Source organism: Capricornis sumatraensis, chromosome 10, assembly GCF_032405125.1.
Source record: "Capricornis sumatraensis isolate serow.1 chromosome 10, serow.2, whole genome shotgun sequence".
NCBI lineage: Eukaryota > Metazoa > Chordata > Mammalia > Artiodactyla > Bovidae > Capricornis > Capricornis sumatraensis.
Genome location: NC_091078.1, coordinates 9,787,304 through 9,808,885, shown reverse-complemented (window position 1 = coordinate 9,808,885; position 21,582 = coordinate 9,787,304). Strand labels below are relative to the sequence as shown.

At 48.9% G+C, this 21,582-nt stretch overlaps 1 protein-coding gene across 2 annotated transcripts; it reads left to right on the top strand.

Moving 5' to 3' along the window:
* The first annotated feature begins 2,282 nt into the window (after positions 1 to 2,282).
* PRXL2A (peroxiredoxin like 2A) lies at positions 2,283 to 21,477 on the top strand. 2 transcript variants are annotated; one of them, XM_068982345.1, is made up of 6 exons: positions 2,283 to 2,429; positions 12,680 to 12,842; positions 14,883 to 14,974; positions 15,669 to 15,809; positions 16,378 to 16,542; positions 20,262 to 21,477. In XM_068982345.1, exons 2-6 carry the CDS (start codon positions 12,698 to 12,700, stop codon positions 20,373 to 20,375), a joined length of 657 nt encoding a protein of 218 aa, XP_068838446.1. In that variant the 5' UTR covers positions 2,283 to 2,429; positions 12,680 to 12,697; the 3' UTR covers positions 20,376 to 21,477. The 2 variants fall into 2 exon arrangements, with proteins under 2 accessions (XP_068838446.1, XP_068838445.1); XM_068982344.1 differs by having other exon boundaries at positions 2,307 to 2,429; positions 12,663 to 12,842.
* The last annotated feature ends 105 nt before the right edge of the window (positions 21,478 to 21,582 follow it).

Below are 21,582 nucleotides of genomic sequence, written 5' to 3'. Positions count from 1 at the left end.
ATTTCATGGTCTTCAGGACACCAGAACTACTTTTCTCTTTGAAGCTTGGCAGATTGGTATTGGTGTTTTTGTTTTTAATCCTTGAGTTTTGTGAGTTTTCCTGTGCCTCACAATTTATTCTTCTGGTCTGATGACCACTTTTTAATGAGTTCAGCCTGTGCCTTCTTGGACCAGTCGGGAGTGTGAGGGGTGTGTTAATTAGCTATCAGATCTAGCTTGGCTTTTGAAATCCAGAGCTTTGGAATGCTAAAAAAGTATAAATATAATCCTGGCTTTTTGCATTTGGTAATTATCCAGAGCTGCAGCCTCAGGGAGCCTTCCACCTCAGGATTCTGATACCCACAGCCCCTGGATGGTTCTGTCATTAATGGTCAGTCTCCAGGGACCCATACCCAAGAGAAATGGTTTCCTGTTTTGTTCTAAGTGGCTCTTCTTCCCTGCAACCTTTCTCCCTGTTGACTAAATTTCCTATTTCAGGATGGCTAGAATAAGCCTTTTCCCTTTCCCCTTCATGGGGTAAGAAGGTATTTATTAACAGGAGTGAGAAAGGCCCTCTGGGGGTAAACTGTCTTCTTATGACTACACTTACATTGTACCAAATCATATCAAATATTTTCAGGCCTTCAAATATCTACTCCTGCAAGAAATCGGCAAGATCACTCAAACGGATTGCTCTCACCTCTAACCTAGAAACACCCTCTCTTTTACAACACTTCCCATCTATACCTCCCTGCTGGCCTTGGGCCAGGCTCTGGGTTCCTAAAGATGAAGAAAAGGAATTCACCATCTGCTGAAGGGCAGGTCTCTTAAAGCAAGGATCTCCATCTTCCAGGATCTGACGATCTGAGGTGGGACTGATATAGTAATAATAGAAATAAGTGAAGTTGCTCAGTCCTGTCTGACTCTTTGCAACCCCATGGACTGTAGCCTGCCAGGCTCCTCTGTCTATGGGATTTTCCAGACAAGAATACTGGAGTGGGTTGCCATTTCCTTCAATAATAGAAATAAAGTGCACAACAAAAGTAATGTGCTTGAATCATCCTGAAACCACCACCACCCCATCCCCACATCTGCGGAAAATTTGTCTTCCATGAAAGTCTCTGGTGCCAAAAAGGTTGGGGACCATAGAATTAAATGCCCCATAAATTTACAAGATACTTAGAGTCTGAACTGGGAAGGTTGGGAAGATGAACCAGACTTCTGGACTTTGCACACCAGTAGGCAGTGCCAGGCGAACTCACGGGGCAAAAGGCAGTGGGTGTGTCAGCCCTGCTATGCTCTTTCATTGCACGCTACCTTGTGACTGATCAGTTGTCCCAGTGATACTTTAAGTGTCGTCCTATCTTTGAAAAGGTGTTCTCTCAATCGCGGACTTTTATAAAATATTGTGAACGTTTAACACATAATAGGTAAACGAATGTATGGAAGAATCCTTTGGGTCAGACTAGACCCTGACTTCAGAATCTGTGAAGTCTGGCAACATCCCAGGAGCCAGTGCTCCAGGCCGCCACTCACCACCACAGCACTCCAAAGGTGAATGAGGTTGTGGGGTGGGGGTCAGAGGCTGGCAATTGTGAATTTGCTTCTAAAGCTTGAAGGGACACTCACCACAATGCGTCCGACCTAAAGCTTCTCACTCCCTATACAAAAGAAATAACCCCCAAAGGCAGAAAAGCCTTGAAAAATTAACTGCTCAAAAACGGTGAGGACTGAAACTCTAATACTTTGGCCACCTGATGCAAAGAACTGATTCATTGGAAAAGACCCTGATGCTGGGAAAGATTGAAGGCAGGAGGAGAAGGGGAAGACAGAGGATGAGATGGTTGGAGAGCATCACAGACTCCATGGACATGAGTTTGAGTAAACTCCCGGAGCTGGGGATGGACAGGGAGGCCTGGCGTGCTGCAGCCCATGGGGTCGCAAAAAGTCGGACACGACCGAGCGACTGAACTGACTGAAAGGGGCTGTCCTCGGGCTACAGGGCTTCCAGATCAAATAGGGCAGTCGAGAGCCTCCTTTTGCTCCAGAAGCCGCTCCTGACAAATGAGTCAGGAGTCTAGGGTCATCGCTAGCGAAGGACTGAGCTAAACTGGAGCTATGAGAACGAGGGGCCGTAGGAGAGCGTGTCTCAAGAGCCACACAGGGCTGGACGCGCGGTCGGAGTGCGGGACAGCGCCGCAGCGCGGCAGGCACTGAGCCGCGGTGGGCGGGGCGGGTCACGTGGGCGTGGCGCGCGCGGCGGCGCAGGCGCGAGCCTGCGCAGGCGCGGGGTCCACCCTGGGACCCCTGGGGCCCCAGAGGTTTATCAGTCAGCCCACCCGGCCTCGTACGCTAGAGGAGGCGCGAGGCCGGGAGCAAGAGTCGTACGTGCGGCTCGCTGGGGCTCTGCGAGGCTCGTGGCGTCTGCGGAGGCAAGTGAGGAAACTGAGGTAGGACGGGGCTAGCGAGGCCGGTTGGCGGGTGCAGGTTCCCTGGATGCCGGACTCGTTAGGTCCGCCCGGGGATCAGCTTCGGGGCCCGCGGGAAGCTGCTTCCGAGCCGGCCGGCTGCGGCCGCACCTGCTGAGCCCGAGGCGGCCCCCACTCCCGCGGAGGAAGACTGCCCTCCCACCCCAGTGCCCCGCGCTCCGCGAAGAAACCCCAGCGTTTGCGGTCAGAAAACCAGGTTTCGGGACCGGCGCTGATCCGTTGGGCCAAAAATCACCCTTTTCACCGCCCCCAGGCTTTGAGAGAGGCTGATGGCACTGGTCTGCCTAGATTATTGGAACAAAGAACTGAGAAACGGACTCTATCCTGGCGCGTCTGTCCTGTGGGGCCGAGCCAGGATGAGCCTGGGGTTGTTTCCCAGAGGGTGGCGGGCGGACCAGCTGGCAGTGTGCAGGTGGAAGCCAAGAACCTGGTCGTGTGGGGCTCTGTGTTTTATGGGGTAGCGGTTTCTCGCTTTTTTCATTATCTCAGAGGCACCCGTTTTGCCTCCCTCCCACAAAGGCAGCTTTGAAAAGAGCCCAACCGTACGGATTTTAAAACACTGTGCTGAAGTCTGGTAATGAAAAGTCAAGGCACTGATGATCAGACAGTCACACCTCGAAGTTGTTGAAGGGATCAGAGCTGAAGCAGTTGGAGAGGGTGGTTAAGGCCCAGCCTGCGCAGGGTCTTTGGGAGACAGCACCTCCAGAGAGCCCAGAAGCCAGCTTGGGGTTCAGCCCCAGCTGACTCTGGGCTTCTTTTCCTTTGCACACGAGGCTGTTTCCACAACTCAGCTCCCTACCCCTCCGTTTAGTTTTTTTTTTTAATGTATTTTCCTTTGAACTTGGCAGATGATTAAAAACAGAAAATAATTACTTCGGATTTATTTAGCTAAGCCTTGTCCGGGAGCCAGCTTGGGAAGTCTCGGATGCTCCTGTTTTGACTCAGTCAGGCAGATGAGAAACCCTGTCTCCTTGGAACGTATCCAGCCCTTAGGAACCCTCCATCTCATGTACATGTACAAACAACATTTTAGGGGCAATCACTGACTAATCTAGAAATGAGTAAGAATTACACCTCACATTCTGTCACTCTTTGTAAGGTAGCTTACAAAGCACCATGCATACATTTAATACTTCTAGAACTGAAGGTAACTCTGTAGGTTACCTTTTGTAATTTGGGAATCCTTCCTGTTTTACTAATACAGAGCCTTGTCCAGGTTCTTACAGCTTGCAGCAATTTGAATTAGGTTTGAGTTATTCTTGGTGTGAACCTTCTTATCTTGCCCTTCTTTATAAAGGCATGCCATTTATTTGAGATCTCAGTGTTCCTGAGGTGAACGAAGACATTTCTTACTTTATCTGCTCCTGTCACTTAAAGAGTGCTTGGAAAGTCTGGTGAGGACTGGAATTCTGGGGCTTGAAGCCCCAGGATCTGTTAGTGTCCCAGAAATAAGGCAGCTCTCCTGCCAGCTGGGTACTTGCCTTTTTGTGAAATGTTGAGCAGAAACACTCCAAATGCCCCTCTGCTGAGGTGTGTGTGGCAAGAACTGTCTGGAGGGAACCAGCCTCACCCCTGAGCTCAGTAGCCTCTGGCCCAGGGAGATTACAGCTGGGCAGGGCCCTTTGCCTTTTCTGTTGCTGGCGGGCTGTAGAAAGGCAGCCTGGAGTGTGCATTGTAGAGTGGGCAGAGGGGCCAGAGAAAAGCCAGGGTTCCCTCCAGACCCAGAGCTTAGGCCCAGGAGGCAGGCCTGCACTGATACAGCGGGAGCAGCTGTTCAGTGTTTGGTGTCTGTTCTGCTTCACTTCTCCTGCCTTTGTAGGAGAATGAGTGAAGCTGAGCCCTGCAAAGAAGAGAATAGTGCTGTCTGGCAATTCATTCCTCATCGCTCTTCTCATATTTTCTTCCTGAAAGTGCCCTTGTTTTAAAGAAGCACTGAGGTTCAGAGGGACAAGGTGAACTCTCAGAATCAGAGAGTAAGAAATAGGATTTTTGTCCTGAAGCCCAGTGTCTTTCATGGATTGCGCTTGCCTTCCCATCCACACTCATATAACTGAGCCCAGACTGGAGGCTATGCAGGCAGAGGGCAGAATGGCCAGGGGTTTTGCAGGGCAGGGGTTGGGAGAAGCCTCAGGATACTGATGAGAGGGAAAGATGTCTCCCAGTCCTCACATTCCTTACACTGGCCAGTTTCCCAGTAATTGAGATGTCCTCTTGTTCTGCATTCAGCATCTAATCAGAACTTTTTGAATCTGGCATCTGGGAGACAGTCATCCCAAGGAGCAGAGCAGGAAGTTGGAGACTGAGGCAAGTAGGTGAGAGCTCCTTGCACCTGGCTAGTTCCCTGGTGGTTGATGGCAAGGGTGGGTGGGAGTGCATCCCCTGTTGCTCCTGGGGCCTTAGGTGCCATGACACCAGGCTGCTAAATGGTCATTTTTGAGGCTATCTTTTTATCATCCAGAATTGAGAGGACCTTGTGACTGTAGGGAGGAGAGGTACAGAATGGCTTCTCAGCCAAGAATGGGCAATGTGACCCTCAAGAAAACATTTGAATTATAAACTGCTTGCAAAGCACTAAACTTGGGAGAGATTAGTGCTCTCTCTAGCCACATGATTTCCCAGGCTCTGTTCAGGAGCAGTTTTGTTTTCAGCCTTCTTCAGACTAGTGAGCCGGCTTGAGGACCTACGGGCCCCTTTCCTGAGCCCCACACTGCCCCAGCCTCTGCATGTGTGTCCAGTGCAAGCTAAATAGCCATGAACTGGGAGTTGGGAGCCCTGAGACCCAGCACAGTCACTAGTCTTCCCCAGAAGTGACCTGGGACTAGCTCGTTCCATCTCTGGGCCTTAATTTCTTCTTTTACTTAGAGAGGCCGAACTAGAACTCTGAAGGAACATGCATTAGCGAGAGCAAAGGAAAGAAGAGGAAGCAAGCTTTCCAGCCTCCTAGTTTCTTCTGTCTTCCTGAGGACCCCTTTCTTCCTCCTGCCCTGTCTCTGCCTCAAGCCAGCTCATTCTGAGTAGGAAGATCCCCTGGGTGGGGCTTGGCTGGGCAGGTGTACCCTTAATGCTTGGAATATGATGCTGTCCCTACTTGTTTCGGGCATGAATTAACCCACCCAGTGCTGATACCTTGTTTTAGTAAGACTTTTATCAGTTCCTGCCCAGAGGCAGCTCCTTGAACAGGCAGAATGAGGCCTGGGGAAGCGGAGGGTGAGGCTGTACACACCCAGCAGGGGAGCAGTAGTGGCACATGTCCCCATAACTTTCTGGATGTCAGAACCCTGGAGGTGCAGTCATGCAGTACTTCAGAGTCTTTGGATGGCTGAACTGAGACAACCTCATAAATTTGTTCAGTTCCCTCCTGTGTATGGATGAGGAGACCCAGGCCCAGAGCGTTTTCACAGCTTGCGTGAGATCACCCTACCAATGAGCACAGGAGCTAGGAACCCACCTAAGGTCACCTAAGCCCCAGGCTCAGGTGTTTTCTTTAAGGTCAAACAAGCTACAAAGTAGTTTCAACTCTGCCTCACTGTGGAGTTCAAAGGGTAAAACTGAGATCATTGCATCCAGACATTTAATGCCTAGTAATTGACAGGATTTATGTTAAATGCTGAATTTGCAGGAATGGAAAAAGATGGCAGCTCCTACCCTCAGACTGATCCCCCATATTGTGTAGATAGACATGTAAATAACTAAATACATGAAGTCCATCTGCTTGTGCAGTGTGCAAAAGGTACGTGTGTGTTTGCACACATGCATGGGGTCTGACCAGAGGTGAGGAAGCAGCCAGTTGTCAAGACCTTCAGGAAAGGCTCCGGGGAGAAAGTGTTAACATGTGCTGTGCCTTTACCTAGCTGGCCTGGGTGGGGAGGGCATTCTGGATAACAACACGAGCTGCAGTGCAGAGGCCTAACAGGACATGTTATAGTCCTTGCACATTGAGTGACCAAGGAGGGTGCTGAAATGGCTGGGAGTGAGGCAAGAATGGTGGCCTGAGCTGAACTGTGAAGGGCCCTGGCGGTGGGTTGCAGAGTTTGTTTACAGTGATAACCTGAAAGCAAGGGAAGGATGTGATCCGGGTGGGGAGTGTAACAGTTGATCTGCCTACTACATAGAGAGTAAGCAGAAGAGGGCCTGGAGCCAGCCAACCTCAGATCTGTAGTTACTGAGGCCAGGTGCAGAGTAACAGGGGCTTCACTCTGGACAGCAGCAGTGAAGGTGAGAAGAGGGCAGGTACTGAGCCCATTGCATAGGAGGGACAGAGCTTCCGGACTGATTTTGTGTGGGTGATGAGGGAGAATGAAGAAGAAAATGCAGGTCTCAGTTTCTGGCTTGCACAGTCGGCTCCACGCTTGTGTCATCCACTGAGCCGGGGAAAAGAAACTCTGGAAGAGAAACTGACTTTAGTGGATGTCAGCTTTTGGTCACAGAGATAAACTATATAACTCTCAAGTGGAAACTTCGCGTCCAGAGCAGCACATGGAACGTGGAAGTCAATCCCAAGGTGGTGGGTGAAGCACTGGCCATAGGTGAGGTCACTGAGGCACGGAGTGTGAGTTTCGAGGTATCTCGAAGTGGCAGGAAAAGAAGAGAAGGCAGAGGGAGGTGAAGAAGAGACAGTGGGTAAGCGGCCTCAGTGGTGTGGGGGGGAGGATGAAGCTGTCTGCCTAACTTGCACTGCTCATCGCACAACAGGCCAGTAAATCGAGAGACAGGGTGTCAGGGGAAAGAATAGCGATTTTATTCAGAAAGCCACTAGGCCAAGAAAACAAGTGGACTGGTGTCGCAAAGAATCATGTTACCTGAGTTAGAATTCAGGCTGCTTTTATATGGAAAGGGGAGGGGACGTGGCTGATTTTTGCAAATTTCTTGATGCAGGTATTCTTTGTTCTTGCAGCTGTCAGAGTAGGTCTGGTCACAGTGTTCCTGTAAACCATCAACAAGACAATTGTTATTTTCTGTTCTGCAACTTTTTAAAGATCAAAGCCTTGAGAACACATTTTCATGTGTATTTCAGGCTCTAGGCAATGTTCTTTCACAAAGGTGCAGTAGGTACCAGCTGACTAAGCGCAGAGCACAAGGGTTAGAGCTAAAGGAATAGATCCAGCGTGGAGTCAGGCTTGTTTGTTACACAAGCAGCCATGGAGAAAGGGACATCTTTTATTTCAGTTACTGTGACCCCAGGACTGCGTTAAGGGCTGTGTTAAGGACTTTGCTTCACTAGCCTGCTCCAGAAAGCGGAGAGGGAGTCTGCTGGCACTTGATAAATGTTATAATCTGCATGACTGCAAATGACTCAACATTTGCTCAGCATTTTGAAGGACTAGGGGGTCTTGGCAGCTGTCCATATTGATGTTTTCTGGAGATTGACTATTGGCAGCTGAAGGTGCCCCAGCGTTTCTGGGTGGCCTGGTCCTGCCTATGGAGTGAGCGAGCTTAGGGCCAAAGGCGGGACTCCAGAGCCCCGCCTCCAGCCCTCCCCTGCCGCCTGCTCCCTGCCTACTCCTAGTGGGTCAGCAGGAGCCGGGGTGTGCACACTGCGGATGGTGAGTGCCTGGTTCCCAGGTTTGAAAGGTTGGGTATACGGGACCATATGTGTTTGAGGGGAGGTGCCTTGTGAAGCTCTGGGCATCGGGGAAGAAATACTCTGAACTTGAGACGGGAGGCGGGTGAAGGTAGGGTTATGATCAGGAACCCAGAATGCACAGGCTCCAAAGTGAGCTGTTCCTGAAAGAATCTTGCGATGTTACTAGGTGTTTTAGAAGCTTTGCCATTCACCTTGTCCAACCCCCTCATTTTAGAGTTGAGGAAAAGGAGGCTGGGGGAGGGATCAAGCCAGCAGGGCCTCAGGAGCCCGGCTGTGTCTCCTGCCCCGACGCGCATCCCAGCCCGGCGCTGCCACTCTGAGCCGCCCCAGCTGTTGTTTGTGGTCTTATCAGGCTTCACCTTCTTCTGTGGGAGAGCCCGGATCAGGTAAGTCCCACAGTGGGCAACCGAATACTCTGGTGGTGTCAGGTGGGGGCCGGCTCTTCTGTAAACAGCCTCGCTATTATCTTTCAGAGAAGCACTGACCCTTTCCTTAACAGAAGGGGGATAGAGAGGGGAGGAAAGAGAAGAGACCTCTGTCACATGGTGAATTTCCTTTCAACATGTTGTTTGACTGTATGTAATGAATGAAAAAATAAGTTGATCTTTTAAAATTCTAAGACAAAAGATACCAGGCCCCTTGACCTCCAGAAACCCCTCCAGTGAACGCTTTGAGAGGCCTGGGTAGTAGAAAGATTTGGGGTCTTAGTGGTCTGGATCCAGGAGACAGTACTGCTGCCTACTAGCTCTGTGACTGGAAGAAGGTACTGAACTTCTCTAAACTTGAGTGTTGTCAGCTGCATAACGGGAGACTATGTGCATCAGAAGACTGGAGAGAGTGAAATCGAGGCACTCATTTTGGGTGGCACTAAGTAAGTGCTGCTTTACCGGCCACCCCCTCTCTCCAGTTAGTAGCCTTAGGGTTCATGTAATTAGGCATTGTTCCATGCAGATATTAAGCTTCTCTCTACCTCCAGGCTTTTTTTGTGTGAGTGGAAATAGCTGTGATTCAGGTTATTCATGGCACATGCTCCAAGGCTTGTTGGGTTGGGAATTGTTTTGCAACTTAGGGGCGCTTGGCTGGGAGGTGAATCTATACACTCTCTAGGTAGAAGTCAATTTTCGCTACTTCCCTCTGGCAGAAGGGCCAGCTGCTAGAGGCCCACTGGGAGCATATGTTCGTGGAGAGGCCCGCCTCTCCCCTCTGGTGCTGATAACACTCTCACATCTTAGTTCTTCGGGGCCTGAGGTTGAGGGCGGAGCTCCCCAAAGGGGTGACCCTGTGCTCACACTTCTGGATCACAGCTAGAGGTGCGGATGGGGTGCTGAACAAAGCTCCTGGGAGTTTTGAAGCCCATGTCTTGTGTTCCAGCTCATGAACTTGAGGTAGCGCGTCAGGGGCCTGTAGGATATCCACACCCAGCCAGTCTGCTGTTTCCCAGGCTTATTGAGCCCCAGCCTGGCCTAGCTCTTCCATCCTGCTCTCTGAGTCTCTCCAAAGCCACTTCCTTCTAGGTGCTTCTGTGGCTACCCAGACCAGACAGAAGCGTTTTCCTCCCTGCTCTGCCCTAGCCCGGTGTTGATACCTTGCTGGAGGTGTTGTCTCTCGCCTTTTTTTCCCTCACCTTTCCACTCTGTTACCGGTGTAGTAGGCCTGTAGCTCCTAGAGGACTGTTTATCATTTAGTTAAAATTCCCAAACTGCCACTTATTAAACAGATCAGTGCTGAATGAATGTTTGGAAATCAATGTTGAGTCTGTTTGAGCCTGATTCCCTTGTACTCAGGAGCAAACAGGCTCAGTGATGACTGATGGGCAGTGGAGAGATGGAGCCTGTTTGTCTCCAGGAACAGCAGTGGTGTGTTAGAAGCATGCAGAGCTGACTGTGAGGGTCCCCGGGCTTCCCAAAATGCAATGATGTGTCCCAGGAATTGAAGCGAGTCCTTTGGAAGGGTAGGTGTAAGCTGGCCTTTGTGAGCTGACGCAGAAATTGTATCACATCTGTGATCAGAGACCGTACCGTGTGGATCTGAGTCATACACACTTATCAGGAGTCCAGGGAGGCTTTGGAAATACGTCAAGGTACAGAAATTGTACCACGCTCTGGAGAATCTCCTGTTTATAGCAGGTGGGTGAGAGCTGTGGTTTTCCCCCTGATTGTTCTATGAACCATAATCCAGTAATGTATAACTTTGCCACGTAAAAAAAAAATTGGAAGTCAGCCTGTGGAACATTCTTTCCTGCTTGGCCCAAGTGCTTTGGTCGTCCATAAATCACCATTTCCATCACTCAATCTTGTCAAATTCATTTCAGCACACGTTTATGAAAAACCCACTGTGGACCACAAACAGGCCCTGTGCTGTCCACCGGGAATTCAGAGATAAATTGAGGAACAGAGTCAAAGCAGAGACAACTTGAAAACAGGTCCAAGTGAGTGTGTTGAACACATCAGAGGGACCGTGGTGCAATGTGGACGCAGGCTGGGGAGAATAATCCCCTCTAGAGGGAAAGTGGGGATAAGCGGAGCATCCAGGAAAGCCTCTGAAGAGGGGTTTGAGTCTTAAAAGGACAGAATGAATGAGGCAGGACATTCCGGGCAGAGGCGTGGAGACGTGTCCTGGCTTTTGACTCTCATTGCCACTGTGGCTGCCCTCCCACAGGGAACTGAGGGAACTGAAGCTGGCCCTTGAGGAAGGCCCAGCTCTCCAAGGCCAGCCTGCCTTCATAGCTGCACTTTGTGGCTTATGTCCAGCCAAGCACAAAACCTGAATTCTTTGCTTTAAGACAATGCGTCTCACACTCCAATGTGCCTGTGAATTGTCTGCCAGATCTGATGAAGATGCAGGTTGTGATTCCTTAGTTCTGGGGTAAGACTGGAAATTCTGCAGTTCTCCCTGGTGCCAATGCTGCCAGCCCATGAGAGCGCATTTTGAGGTTATACGATATGCTTCTCTCCCAGCTCACTCGGTCCCTTCCCCAACACACACACAATAACACATACAGCCTCCCCTTCTTTTTCCTCTTCCCTCTGGTACAGATGCCAGATTCCTCTTAAAGGCTATTTTCATTGGTTATTCCAAGTTCACACCCCACACCCACTGCCTGAAAGTCCCCTTTTATGTCTGAACTCAAGTCTGAACTTCACAGGCTGGCCTAAACACTAGTCTGGCCTACCTTTTCTGCCCAAAACCATCACTACCAAGTTATTCCCAACCTCACCTCTTGGCAGTGGATCCCTCCCCGCCCCCTCCTTTGGCTGTGATGCGCAAATTTCTGGGCCTTTGCTTAAACCTTTGGAGAAGTCCTCTCCTGAGTAGAGTCTTGCGGGGGGAATCAAGTCTTTGGTTAGGAGGGATGAGGTCAGGTGGGCCACGGTAACACAGACACATAGATACACACCCCAGGACGTTGCCCAGTGATCCTAGCAAAGAGAGTCATGCTAATACTTAGGGAGGAAGGCTCCGTGCAAGTCAGATCCTAGGATGGCCAGTGGGCCAAATGGAAAGACAGATGCTGTAAGTGGTTGTCAGGAAAAGAAGGCTGGATAGGGGATCTGCCACTCTTATAGAGGTGGGTTGCTTCGAGGAGCTTGCACCCAGAAGCACAAGGCTTCTCAACTAGAGGAAGCCCTAGTGCAGCCCCTGAGCATGAGCTGAGGATGAGGCTAGATTCCACAGGACCTGCCTGCGCCTCCATTTCAACCACCGAGCCCCATGCCTGACACAGACATCCTGTTGCCCAGCCCTCTGAAACAGAACCCCCCCCAGCACCATGCTGTTTTCTTACACGATGCCTACTCTCGCAGACTCTGACCCCGTTCCTTCAGCAGACATCTGTGTAGTTCTGTTCACGGGGAAATGTCAGATTAATAGTAGCCGTCTCTATTAAACTATATAGTAAGTGGTAGATATTTAGAGGACATTCGCTTTGTTGTCAACTATGGTTTTATGTAACGGTCCTTTTTTGTTATTTGCTTGTTTTCACTTTGAGCCTGTTTTAAAGGTCTTCTCAGTTGGGAGAAATGTACTCAGATTGCCTGTCTGCCTTGAGTGAGGCCCTGCTGGGCACTGTTGGGGGCTGGATGAAATAGGAGGACTGGTCTCTCTGTGTCGGAGGGGTTCACAGCGAGGAGGAAGGATAGGGTGACAATAAGGGGATTGGCACTCTAAGTAATCTAATTACACAAGAAGCTGCTCCCTCCCCAGGGAGGTGGGAGCTGTGACTCCTGGACAGAAGGCATTGACAGGCATTGAGGAGGAGGGCGGGAAGTGCTGGGGGTTGCAGCCTGGAGGAACACCATCAGACCAGGAGGTGACAGCTTTGGGCGTGGGAGAGGGAGCAGCAAGAGAGGCTGTCACTTGTCTGGCTCCTGACCTGGAAGTGAGCTCCCTGGGGCAGGAACCTCCGTGTGTCCATTGTAAGCCCCCAGGCTCCCATGGTGGCAGGTCCCTTGAGAGCAGCCCTTGTCCAGTCCCATCTCTGACGCTGCAGCTCCCCCTCCCTTGGCCTCTGGCACCCTGCTTAGCTGTCCAGCCGGAGCCCTGTCCCAGAGATCAGGTTACAGTTGTCCTGTGGGAGCAGTAACATCTTCTTCCTTCCTCTCAATCCCCAGAAATGTCTTTCCTCCAGGATCCCAGTTTCTTCAGCATGGGAATGTGGTCCATCGGTGCGGGGGCCATAGGAGTCGCTGCCTTGGCTCTGCTCCTGGCCAACACAGACATGTTTCTGGCCAAGCCCCAGAAAGCAGCATTGGAGTATCTGGAGGACATAGACCTGAAAACAATGGAGAAGGGTAAGTGGTGACCCCACCAGCGTCAGTACTTTTCCAGGGCACTGGGATGCAGGCCTACTTATTTTTTTTCTCTCTAAGGTCGTTCCTTCTTTTTATTTTCACTGAGAAGGCAGTGTAACATTAGAAAAAATTTAATTTAGTAACACTTTTTAAATTGCTGATAATTTAAAATTTAAATTACCATTACCCTAACACAATGATCTTTTTAATTTTTGAACATTTTTTTCCAGGTGTACATGCTGTAATATGTAGTTGTGATCTCCGTGTACATGATTACTTTTACAGTTTAGCTTTTTCTTATCAAAAGCATTGTTCACTTTCTCATGTTGTCTCTCTAAATGTAATGATGATTGTTCCGTAATATTTAGTAACACTACGCCACAGTCAACTCAGCCAAATCTTCCAGAGTGTGTCCTGAGGAATTCAAGGCACCTGGGGCCTCCCAGGTGCTGCTAGTGGTAAAGAATCCACCTGCTAATGCAGGAGACATGAGACGTGGGTTTGATCCTTGGGTCGGGAAGATCCCCTGGAGGAGGGCATGACAGCTCACTCCAGCATTCTTGCCTGGAGAATCCCATGGACAGAGGAGCATGGTGGGCTACAGTCCATAGGGTTGCAAAGAGTCAGACCCGACTGAAGTGACTTAACATGCTCACAGGCATGGATCTTCAAAAACAGGAGCTCCTGAGTCCAATAAATTTGAGAAATATTGTGTGTCCAATTCCAGATTCCTGATGTGAGCACAGGGCTTTGCTTACTGAAATGAGGTATCTGAATTGTCACTGGTACAGATGTGGGCAGCCTCACCTGTGGTGCAGTCACGGCACCCGGGGAAGCACAGTCACATTTTTAGAATAGACCCGCCTGTCTCTCCCTCTTCTTGGGGAGCCCACTGGAGGCCCTACTGGATGGCTGAGAGCCACATGTGATGACTCAGCTACCTTCCTGTGCTCTTGGCTTTGGACCTGAAGCTCAGGGGGTTTCAGTCATGCCAATACTGTGGGTTCAGTGGGCATGAGAGTTAGCTGCAAGTCGGGGCTCACTGACTGGGTGGTCTCCAGGTTGACCCCTCAAAGGGAGACCATCAGTTCTGTTCAGTAAGTGAGGAAGCCTGTGAAGGGAAGGCAGGAACTGTGATTGCAGATTTATAATGTAGGTTCCCTTGGTAAGGAACTAAGAAGCTTTACAGACGGAGAGCTCTGTTTCACTATGTTCAACCCAGAATTTCCCTTATGATTTGATTTCAACCCTCTCCCACCTTTATTTTCCTAGGTAACATTTCACAGGCACATGGATTCCTCACTGAAATAATAAGGGATAGTGCTTACTCAGCCCTCACTGACTCTATTACAGATGCTGCAGTGAGCTCTTTCATATCCATGTTTTAATACTCCCTGCGGCCCAAAGTGGAGCTGCTAGGCATCTGCATTTACAGATAGGGAAAGGAAGATTCAAGGAGGAGACATAGCCTGCTTGGGCTCACACCTAGATGCGACCCCATCTGAACAGAGCCGGGCTTGAGCTGCACCGCTCTGCTATCCAAAGCATCTCCTTGTTGGGCATTTTCTACCCTCTCCTGTGGATAACACTGGAGTTAACATATTGAGGTTAAATTTTTTTAAAAAAAATTTCAGTTGATTTAATTTCTTTAAATCCTTCAGAGTTGGCATTTTCTTGGCCAAGTGCAAGATATCGTTCAAGTTTTGGCCATGTATTAGCCCTAAAGCATTGTTACAAGGTCCACCAAGACCAGCAAAGGAATACACTACTTTTCTAGAAATATTCCAGTTTGGTATATTCAAGTTCACAACTAGATTTTTATGGGGGAGGGGGCTTCTGGTTAGGGAGTAGGAGTCTTACACTAGATTCATTTTCCTCCAAAAGATGAGTATTGCCTGTCTGTGTTTCCTGTTTGATTTTTCCTCAACGTGTGAAGTACGTTTCCAGGTCCTCTGTTAGGCCTGGTGCTGTTTATGAGGTGCTTAGAGGTTGGCGGCAGTCGAGAGGAAATGATACTGAATTCTCTTTTCTTCTCCTCAGATGCAGTAACTTTTAAAGCGAAGGCGCTCTGGGAGAAGAATGGAGCTGTGATTATGGCTGTGCGGAGGCCAGGCTGCTTCCTCTGTCGGGAGGTGAGTGCATTTGAGGACCTTTTCATAGGAAGGGATCCTAGCAAATGAGGACTGGGGCATTTCCAGCCAGGACCAACACTGGCACAGTCTGTTATTTATTCCAGGGTTTTTTTTTGGGTCTAATTCTCTGCTTCTCTTCATGTAAGAACTCACCTTATCCTAGGATTAGCACCATACTTGACTTTCCTTTGGTAATCCCAAGGCCTGTCAGCCCTGTACTCTGTCCTGTACCAGCTCCAGTTCCCATGTTCCTGATGTTCAGCACAGGGCTTTGCTTACTGAAATGAGGTGTCTGGATTGTCACTGGTACAGATGTGGGCAGCCTCACCTATGGTGCAGCCTTGGCCCCTGGGGAAGCATGGCCACACTTTTAGACTAGACCCACCTGTCTCCTTCTTGGGGAAGCATGGCCACACTTTTAGATTAGACCCACCTGTCTCCTTCTTGGGGAGCCGCTGGCATTCCTGCTGGATGGCCGAGGGCTGGAGGTGGTGACTCCGCTGCCTCCCTCAGCCTTGGATCTGAAACTCGGGGATTTCAGTCTTGCTGATCGTGTGAGTACAGTGGGCGTGAGAGTCTGTCCTCCTGTGTTTGGTGCATTTGTCTTTCCTACACTCTGGGCCTGTAGGAGATGGTGTTGGCTGGCCACAGAGTCCCAGGAGTTCGTGCCCCTGACCTTTCCATTTTTCTGCAGGAGGCTGCAGATTTGTCCTCCCTGAAGCCCAGGTTGGACGAGCTGGGCGTCCCCCTCTATGCAGTGGTAAAGGAGCACATCAAGAATGAAGTTAAGGACTTCCAGCCTTATTTCAAAGGAGAAATCTTCTTGGATGAAAAGGTATGTGTGGTGTGAGCCAGTCAGACACAGACTGCTGGGGATGGTGCTCATGCGTGAAGAGTTTGGTGGCTCCAAGCCTGTCTGGCCAGGAGCTGAAGTTGGCCTCCCTTTCAGCTGCCCCCAGCCCTCTGAGCAGAGCACGAGTGGAAAAAAAAAAAAACCTTAAAAACTGTCTTTCAGATTTTACTTGAGCCCTTCCTGACTTGTGACCTGGGAATGGGAGCCTTGAAAATAGCTAAAAACTCCACTGGGTCCCCCACCCTGTAGGGGTTGCCCAGCACCAACCCCTGTCCCGTAATTCACTATGCCCTTATTCTTTCCCCTACACTCCGCTCTGCAGAGTGGAGGACTGTTATCAGTTGGTCGGGCCCAAGAAGCCTGTACGTCCGTAGCAAGAGATTAGAGTCAGAGTTGCAAGCTACAGGGTTCTGTTTGGTCCCGGGCAGTTTAGAGCGCTCTTGGGCAGGGGCTGTGTGTATGTCACATGGTGGAGTGTGTGAACCAGCAGAAGACAGGAAGGCAGGCATACGGGCTACTCACACAGGGTCTGTCTTCCTCAATCCTGCAGAAAAAGTTCTATGGCCCACAAAAACGGAAGATGGTGTTCATGGGATTTGTCCGTCTGGGCGTCTGGCAAAACTTCTTCCGGGCCTGGAATGGAGGCTTTTCTGGAAACCTGGATGGCGAGGGCTTCATCCTTGGGGGAGTCTTTGTGATGGGACCAGGAAAGCAGGTAAATTCCTAGCATTCACTTGGTGGGAGGGTGATTGGTTGGTGGGATCTGTTGGCGGGAGGGTGATTTTCCCTAATCGGAGTCTCGCAGCCTTCCTTCCAGAAAGCCAGGGAGCATGAGTACGGGGAAGCGGGGTAAGTAGTCCTGTATCGCCCTCCTGCTCTCTTGGCACCTCACACGGGAGCCCCCTCCCGTCACAGTAACATCACAACATAGTGTGAACCTTGCAGGTGAGTAACCTGTGAGACAGGCGAGTGAGCGCACCAACGAGGACAGCTCCTCAGCGGCACTGTGGGGGCCTGGACCCAGGTTTTCTGATGTTGAGTTCTGTTTTCCACGTTAGAACAAAAGCAAAGTCTTTATTCTGTGAAAAATGCGCTCCCTTGCAGTGTTCCCTGTCATTGAGAATGGATAGTAAAGTGGTGAGAAGGAATGGAAACAGACCTCGTTGGGGGAGCAGCTGGGAGCTATGGTGGGAGGGGTGCTTTCCGCATGGGGGTCCTGGTGGCAGGGCACAATTCTCTGTACACTCTGGCTTGGGTCCCAGTCGTGGGGATGCAAAACAGGGGCCTAGGGGAGAAGGTGCAGAGAGATGAGGACTCTGTGGGCCAAGGAGGTGGTGCGTAGATGTTCCATGTCAGACTCAGGGCAGTGCCAGCAGAGGCTGAGTATGTACAGAGCTAGGACAGGGTTCAGTGGGTGCCAGCTCGAGGGCCTGGCAGGAGGACCCAGAGACTCAGGGTCTGACTTCTAAACCTCTAGGCCTGTCTTGCCAACTTCAGGCATGACATTAATACTTGGGCTCATCTGTAGAAAAGACAGGGTTGGGAATTCCCTGACAGTCCAGTGGTTAGGAGTCCGTATTTCCACTGCAGGGGAAACAGGTTCAGTCCCTAGTTGGGGAACTTAAGATCCTGCAAGCCTCGTGGCACAACCAAAAAGATAGGGTTGGTCTTCATGGTGGAGATCCCTACTGACATTGCTAACTGTATACTTTTACCAGGTAGGGAAGAATAAGCTAGTGGGAACAGAAAGCCGTCAGTTTTTTTTAAAAAAACTTTTTATTTTGTATTGGGGTGTAGCTGATTAACAGTTGTTGTTCAGTCGCTCAGTCATGTCAGACTCTCTGTGACTGCATGGACTCCAGCACACTAGGCCTCTCTGTCCTTCACCATTTCCCAGAGCTTGCTCAAACCCATGTCCATTGAGTCAGAGATGCCATCCAACCATTTCATTCTCTGTCGTCCCCTTCTCCTCCTGCCTTCAATCTTTCCCAGCATCAGGGTCTTTTCCAATGAGTGGGCTCTTCGGATCAGGTGTCCAAAGTATTGGAGCTTCAGCTTTAGCATCAGTCCTTCCAGTGAATATTCAGGATTGATTTCCTTTAGGATTGACTGGTTTGATCTCCTTGCAGTCCAAGGGACTCTCAAGAGTCATCTCCAACACCACAGTTTGAAAGCATGAACAGTGTTGTGATATTAATAGTTTCAGGTGAACAGCAAAAGGATTCAGCTATACATACACATATACATTCTCCCCCAGACTCCCCTTCCATCCAGGCTATCACATAACATTGAGCAGAGTTCCATATGCTATACAGTAGGTCCTTGTTGGTTATCCATTTTAAATATATTAGTGTGTACATGTTGATCCCAAACTCCCTAATTATCCCTTCCACCCACCCCCCTACCTGCACAACCGTAAGTTCATTCTCTAAATCTATGAGTCTCTTTCTGTTTGGTAAGTTCCTTTGTATCGTTTCTTTTTAGATTCCACATAAAGGATGTCCGACGATATTTGTCCAGAAAGCGTTCAATTTTAAGCTGTATTTCAAGTCTTTTTCTTTTAAACCTTGGGTATCTGCAATTGCTTGTCTGAGAATCTAGCATGATCTGGTGTCTGGTATAACATTAACCTATTTGCTACCTTTCTGGTAAATGTATCAACGTGTCTCTGTGACAGGGACTGCCAGTGAGTACCTGCCTTGTGCCAGATGCTCATCTACATGATCTCATGTCTTCTCTGCAGTCAGTCTGGGGTAGTCAGTATTTTTATTCCCATATACATGTAAGAGAATGGGCCTATGAAATAACTCAGCCAAAGATACACAGCTAGTATGTGCTACAGAGGAAATGAATCTCTCCTGCTGCAGAGACGTCACCCTTCCCTTGCCCATAGCTCCTCTTGCAGATGGTTCCCAAAGATCCCTTCCAGGTACCCTTGCACTTGAGCAGGTCACTTCCTTAGGATCCTTCAGCCTCTCCCCACTCTGGACTCCTAGGATTCCTTCTCTTCCTATCTCTGCCTCTCTCAGCCCCAGGGCAGGGCCTGGCTCCCCTGCCAGCCTCCTCTTGCCTGGCAGTGACTCACCTGGTGCTCACAGGCTCCCTAAGCCTGGCTGGCTCACTCTGATGTTGCTGGGTGTGTTGTTTGACTTTGTTGGTGCCCCTGGAGCTCCTGCCTTCTTCCTTCCTGGTGGAAGGTTGACCAGGCTGGCCCAGCTTCAGGACTCACTTCCGTGTTTCTTGAGAGCAGAGTTTTTGCAGTTCCACTGTGCCAAGTGCCACTCAGTAGGAATTTTCTTTGTAATAATCTTTAAAGCATGCTGCTGTTGCTAAGTCACTTCAGTCGTATCTGACTCTGTACGACCCTATAAATGGCAGCCTACCGGGCTCCTCTGTCCATGGGATTTTCCAGGCAAGAGTATTGGAGTGGGTCGCCATTGCCTTCTCCACTTTAAAGCATACTTTTAAAATAATGCACTTTCAACGTAGGAAATATGAAAATGGAGGTGGGGAGAGCTCAGTTAACAGGGTCAACTTGTTAAAACAGAGCTGAACTGAGGGGCCTTTTATTTTTTATAGAAAATGATATGTTACTAAATTAGATATTCTTTTTAAACTTAACAATATATCATGAACATTTCCTCATGTCATCATATGTTCTTCCTCAGTGTTTCTAATGTCTGCAAACTGCTCTGATGAGCAAGTAAATATAATTTAATTTCCTGATGTCCTTCCCTGTAGTGGAAGATCACCCTTCCCACAGGGTGGTGGTACTTTTTTTTAAAAGTCTTTACGAATAATGGTACAAAGAACATGTTTACAGTGTTTACTTTTCAAATTCAGTTTAATTTATCATGTGTCGGAGAACTCTTAACAAGGATTGCTTGATGCTGATCTCAAGCATATTATTTTATCTATTTTACCACGTTAGGGTACTTTGGGGCATACTATGTCTTAGTGCATTATGCTTCACTAAATGCACTAAGAGTCGTAGGTAAGCTGGAGAGAGGGTCACCCTTTTCAGGTCGTCATTGAGTGCCCATCAAAGTCTGACCACGGAGTCCACTTCCATACCAGCAGGCTTTTCTGGGCAAGCTCCTGTGCTCTGCTGCCTGGGATGTCCTTTTACCTGCACCTCTCCTTACACCGTCCACGTTGTACTGTCTGTGAAGCCGTCCTTGATCGCCCTGTTACAGTAATCACTCCTGACTTCCTGCTCCCAAAGTGCTGCATGTAGAGTCCAGATTATTTCGAGGGAGCCTTCCTGATCCACCTTCCCCAAAAGCCTGTACTTCTCAAGGGCAGAGCCCAGCCTGATTTGGATCTCTGCTCCTTGCTGCCCCAAGCATAGGGCTTATCGGACAGCTGGCACTCAGAGTCTGCACCATGAGTTTCTCAGAGTAAGGCCTGATGCAGCCTCTTGTTTCCTTTTAGGGCATCCTTCTTGAGCACCGAGAAAAAGAATTTGGAGACAAAGTAAATCTGACATCTGTTCTGGAAGCTGCTAGGAAGATCAGACCACAGACTTCGGCCTCAGAGAAACAATGACTGTGTGAAACTGCCCAGCTCAGGGATGACTAGGGCTCTCGCCTGTGCTTGCAGGATGCGTCGTGGTTCCACTGCTGTCCCTAAGGAGTTATAAACCCATTTATGCCATATTCTCAGTATAGACCATTAACATATTTTAATATTGTACTCTGTGTAGGTCTCATAAGGCAAAATAAGGTCTAATAAGCCCCCAAACAAGACTGACAAAAATCTAAGAAGCTAATAAGGCTTATTTCAGCTAAAACCTGGAAAATCTGAGGCTTAAAGTTGACTGTTACACCTCCTCACAAATGTACATGGTGTTTGAGTGCTGTTATTTGAAATGATTTTTCATGTCTTTAAAGATCTTAGAAAAGTTGATGATTGACTTGAAGATTAAAGATGCAAGGTTTTTGGCTCATGTTTTCACAGTAATAGTGAATGATTTATTTTATAATGTTAAAGTAATACATAAATGAATTGATGTGCTTTGGATGACTTGATAAAGGTAAATAATAAAGTGAAATCTGTTTTCTCATTGTCTTCCACTCTAATCTTGGAAATTTGATTTTCTAGAAGGAACGATCTTCTAGAAAGCATGGTTCTGGTTCTAATAAAATTAAGCATCAAAAATTGTCCATATATACACATTTCTGATAAAACTAACAATAAAAATATTTACCACAGTAATGGCTGAATTTATTAAATCATTGGTGTCAAAGACACTGAATGTGAAAAATCAGTACTCTGCATGTATATGGGGTATGGTTGGTAATGGAGTTCCTCTCGTTCTAATGATCTGAGAGATTTCCAAATGACCAGAAAAGTTCATCCTGTCATTCACGTGAGTGATTGTGCTGTCTTTTCTAGAGAAATGACTTGGCATTTAAAATTGGTAGTTGCTTTCTTATTGATGGTCTTTTAGCCTAATTTGGTAACTGAAGGGGAAAAAAGGACAGGGAAGATGAAATGTAACTTAATTCATTAGTGTGTTACGTTTGAAATTTTGTCGTGTGAGTAAGTATGATGTCCACAGGAGCCTGAAGGGGACTCTGCCCTAGAGAGTCTGCTCAGGGCACCAAACCAGCCCAGGAGTAGGAAGGCAGGGACGGGAGTCCAGAGGAGTACAGCGGTCCCCCTCAACATGCGTATGTTCCAAGAACCCCTCTGGATGCCTGAAAACATGGGAGACGCCGAACCCTATGTATACGGTGTTTTTTCCTATACA

Bases quoted from the DNA above. Each gene is read 5' to 3' on its own strand.
- PRXL2A (XM_068982344.1), top strand. From the start codon at position 12,665: ATGTCTTTCCTCCAGGATCCCAGTTTCTTCAGCATGGGAATGTGGTCC. The intron at 12,843-14,882 runs GTAAGTGGTGAC...TCTTCTCCTCAG, and splicing joins CCTGAAAACAATGGAGAAGG to ATGCAGTAACTTTTAAAGCG. The intron at 16,543-20,261 runs GTAAATTCCTAG...GTTTCCTTTTAG, and splicing joins TGATGGGACCAGGAAAGCAG to GGCATCCTTCTTGAGCACCG.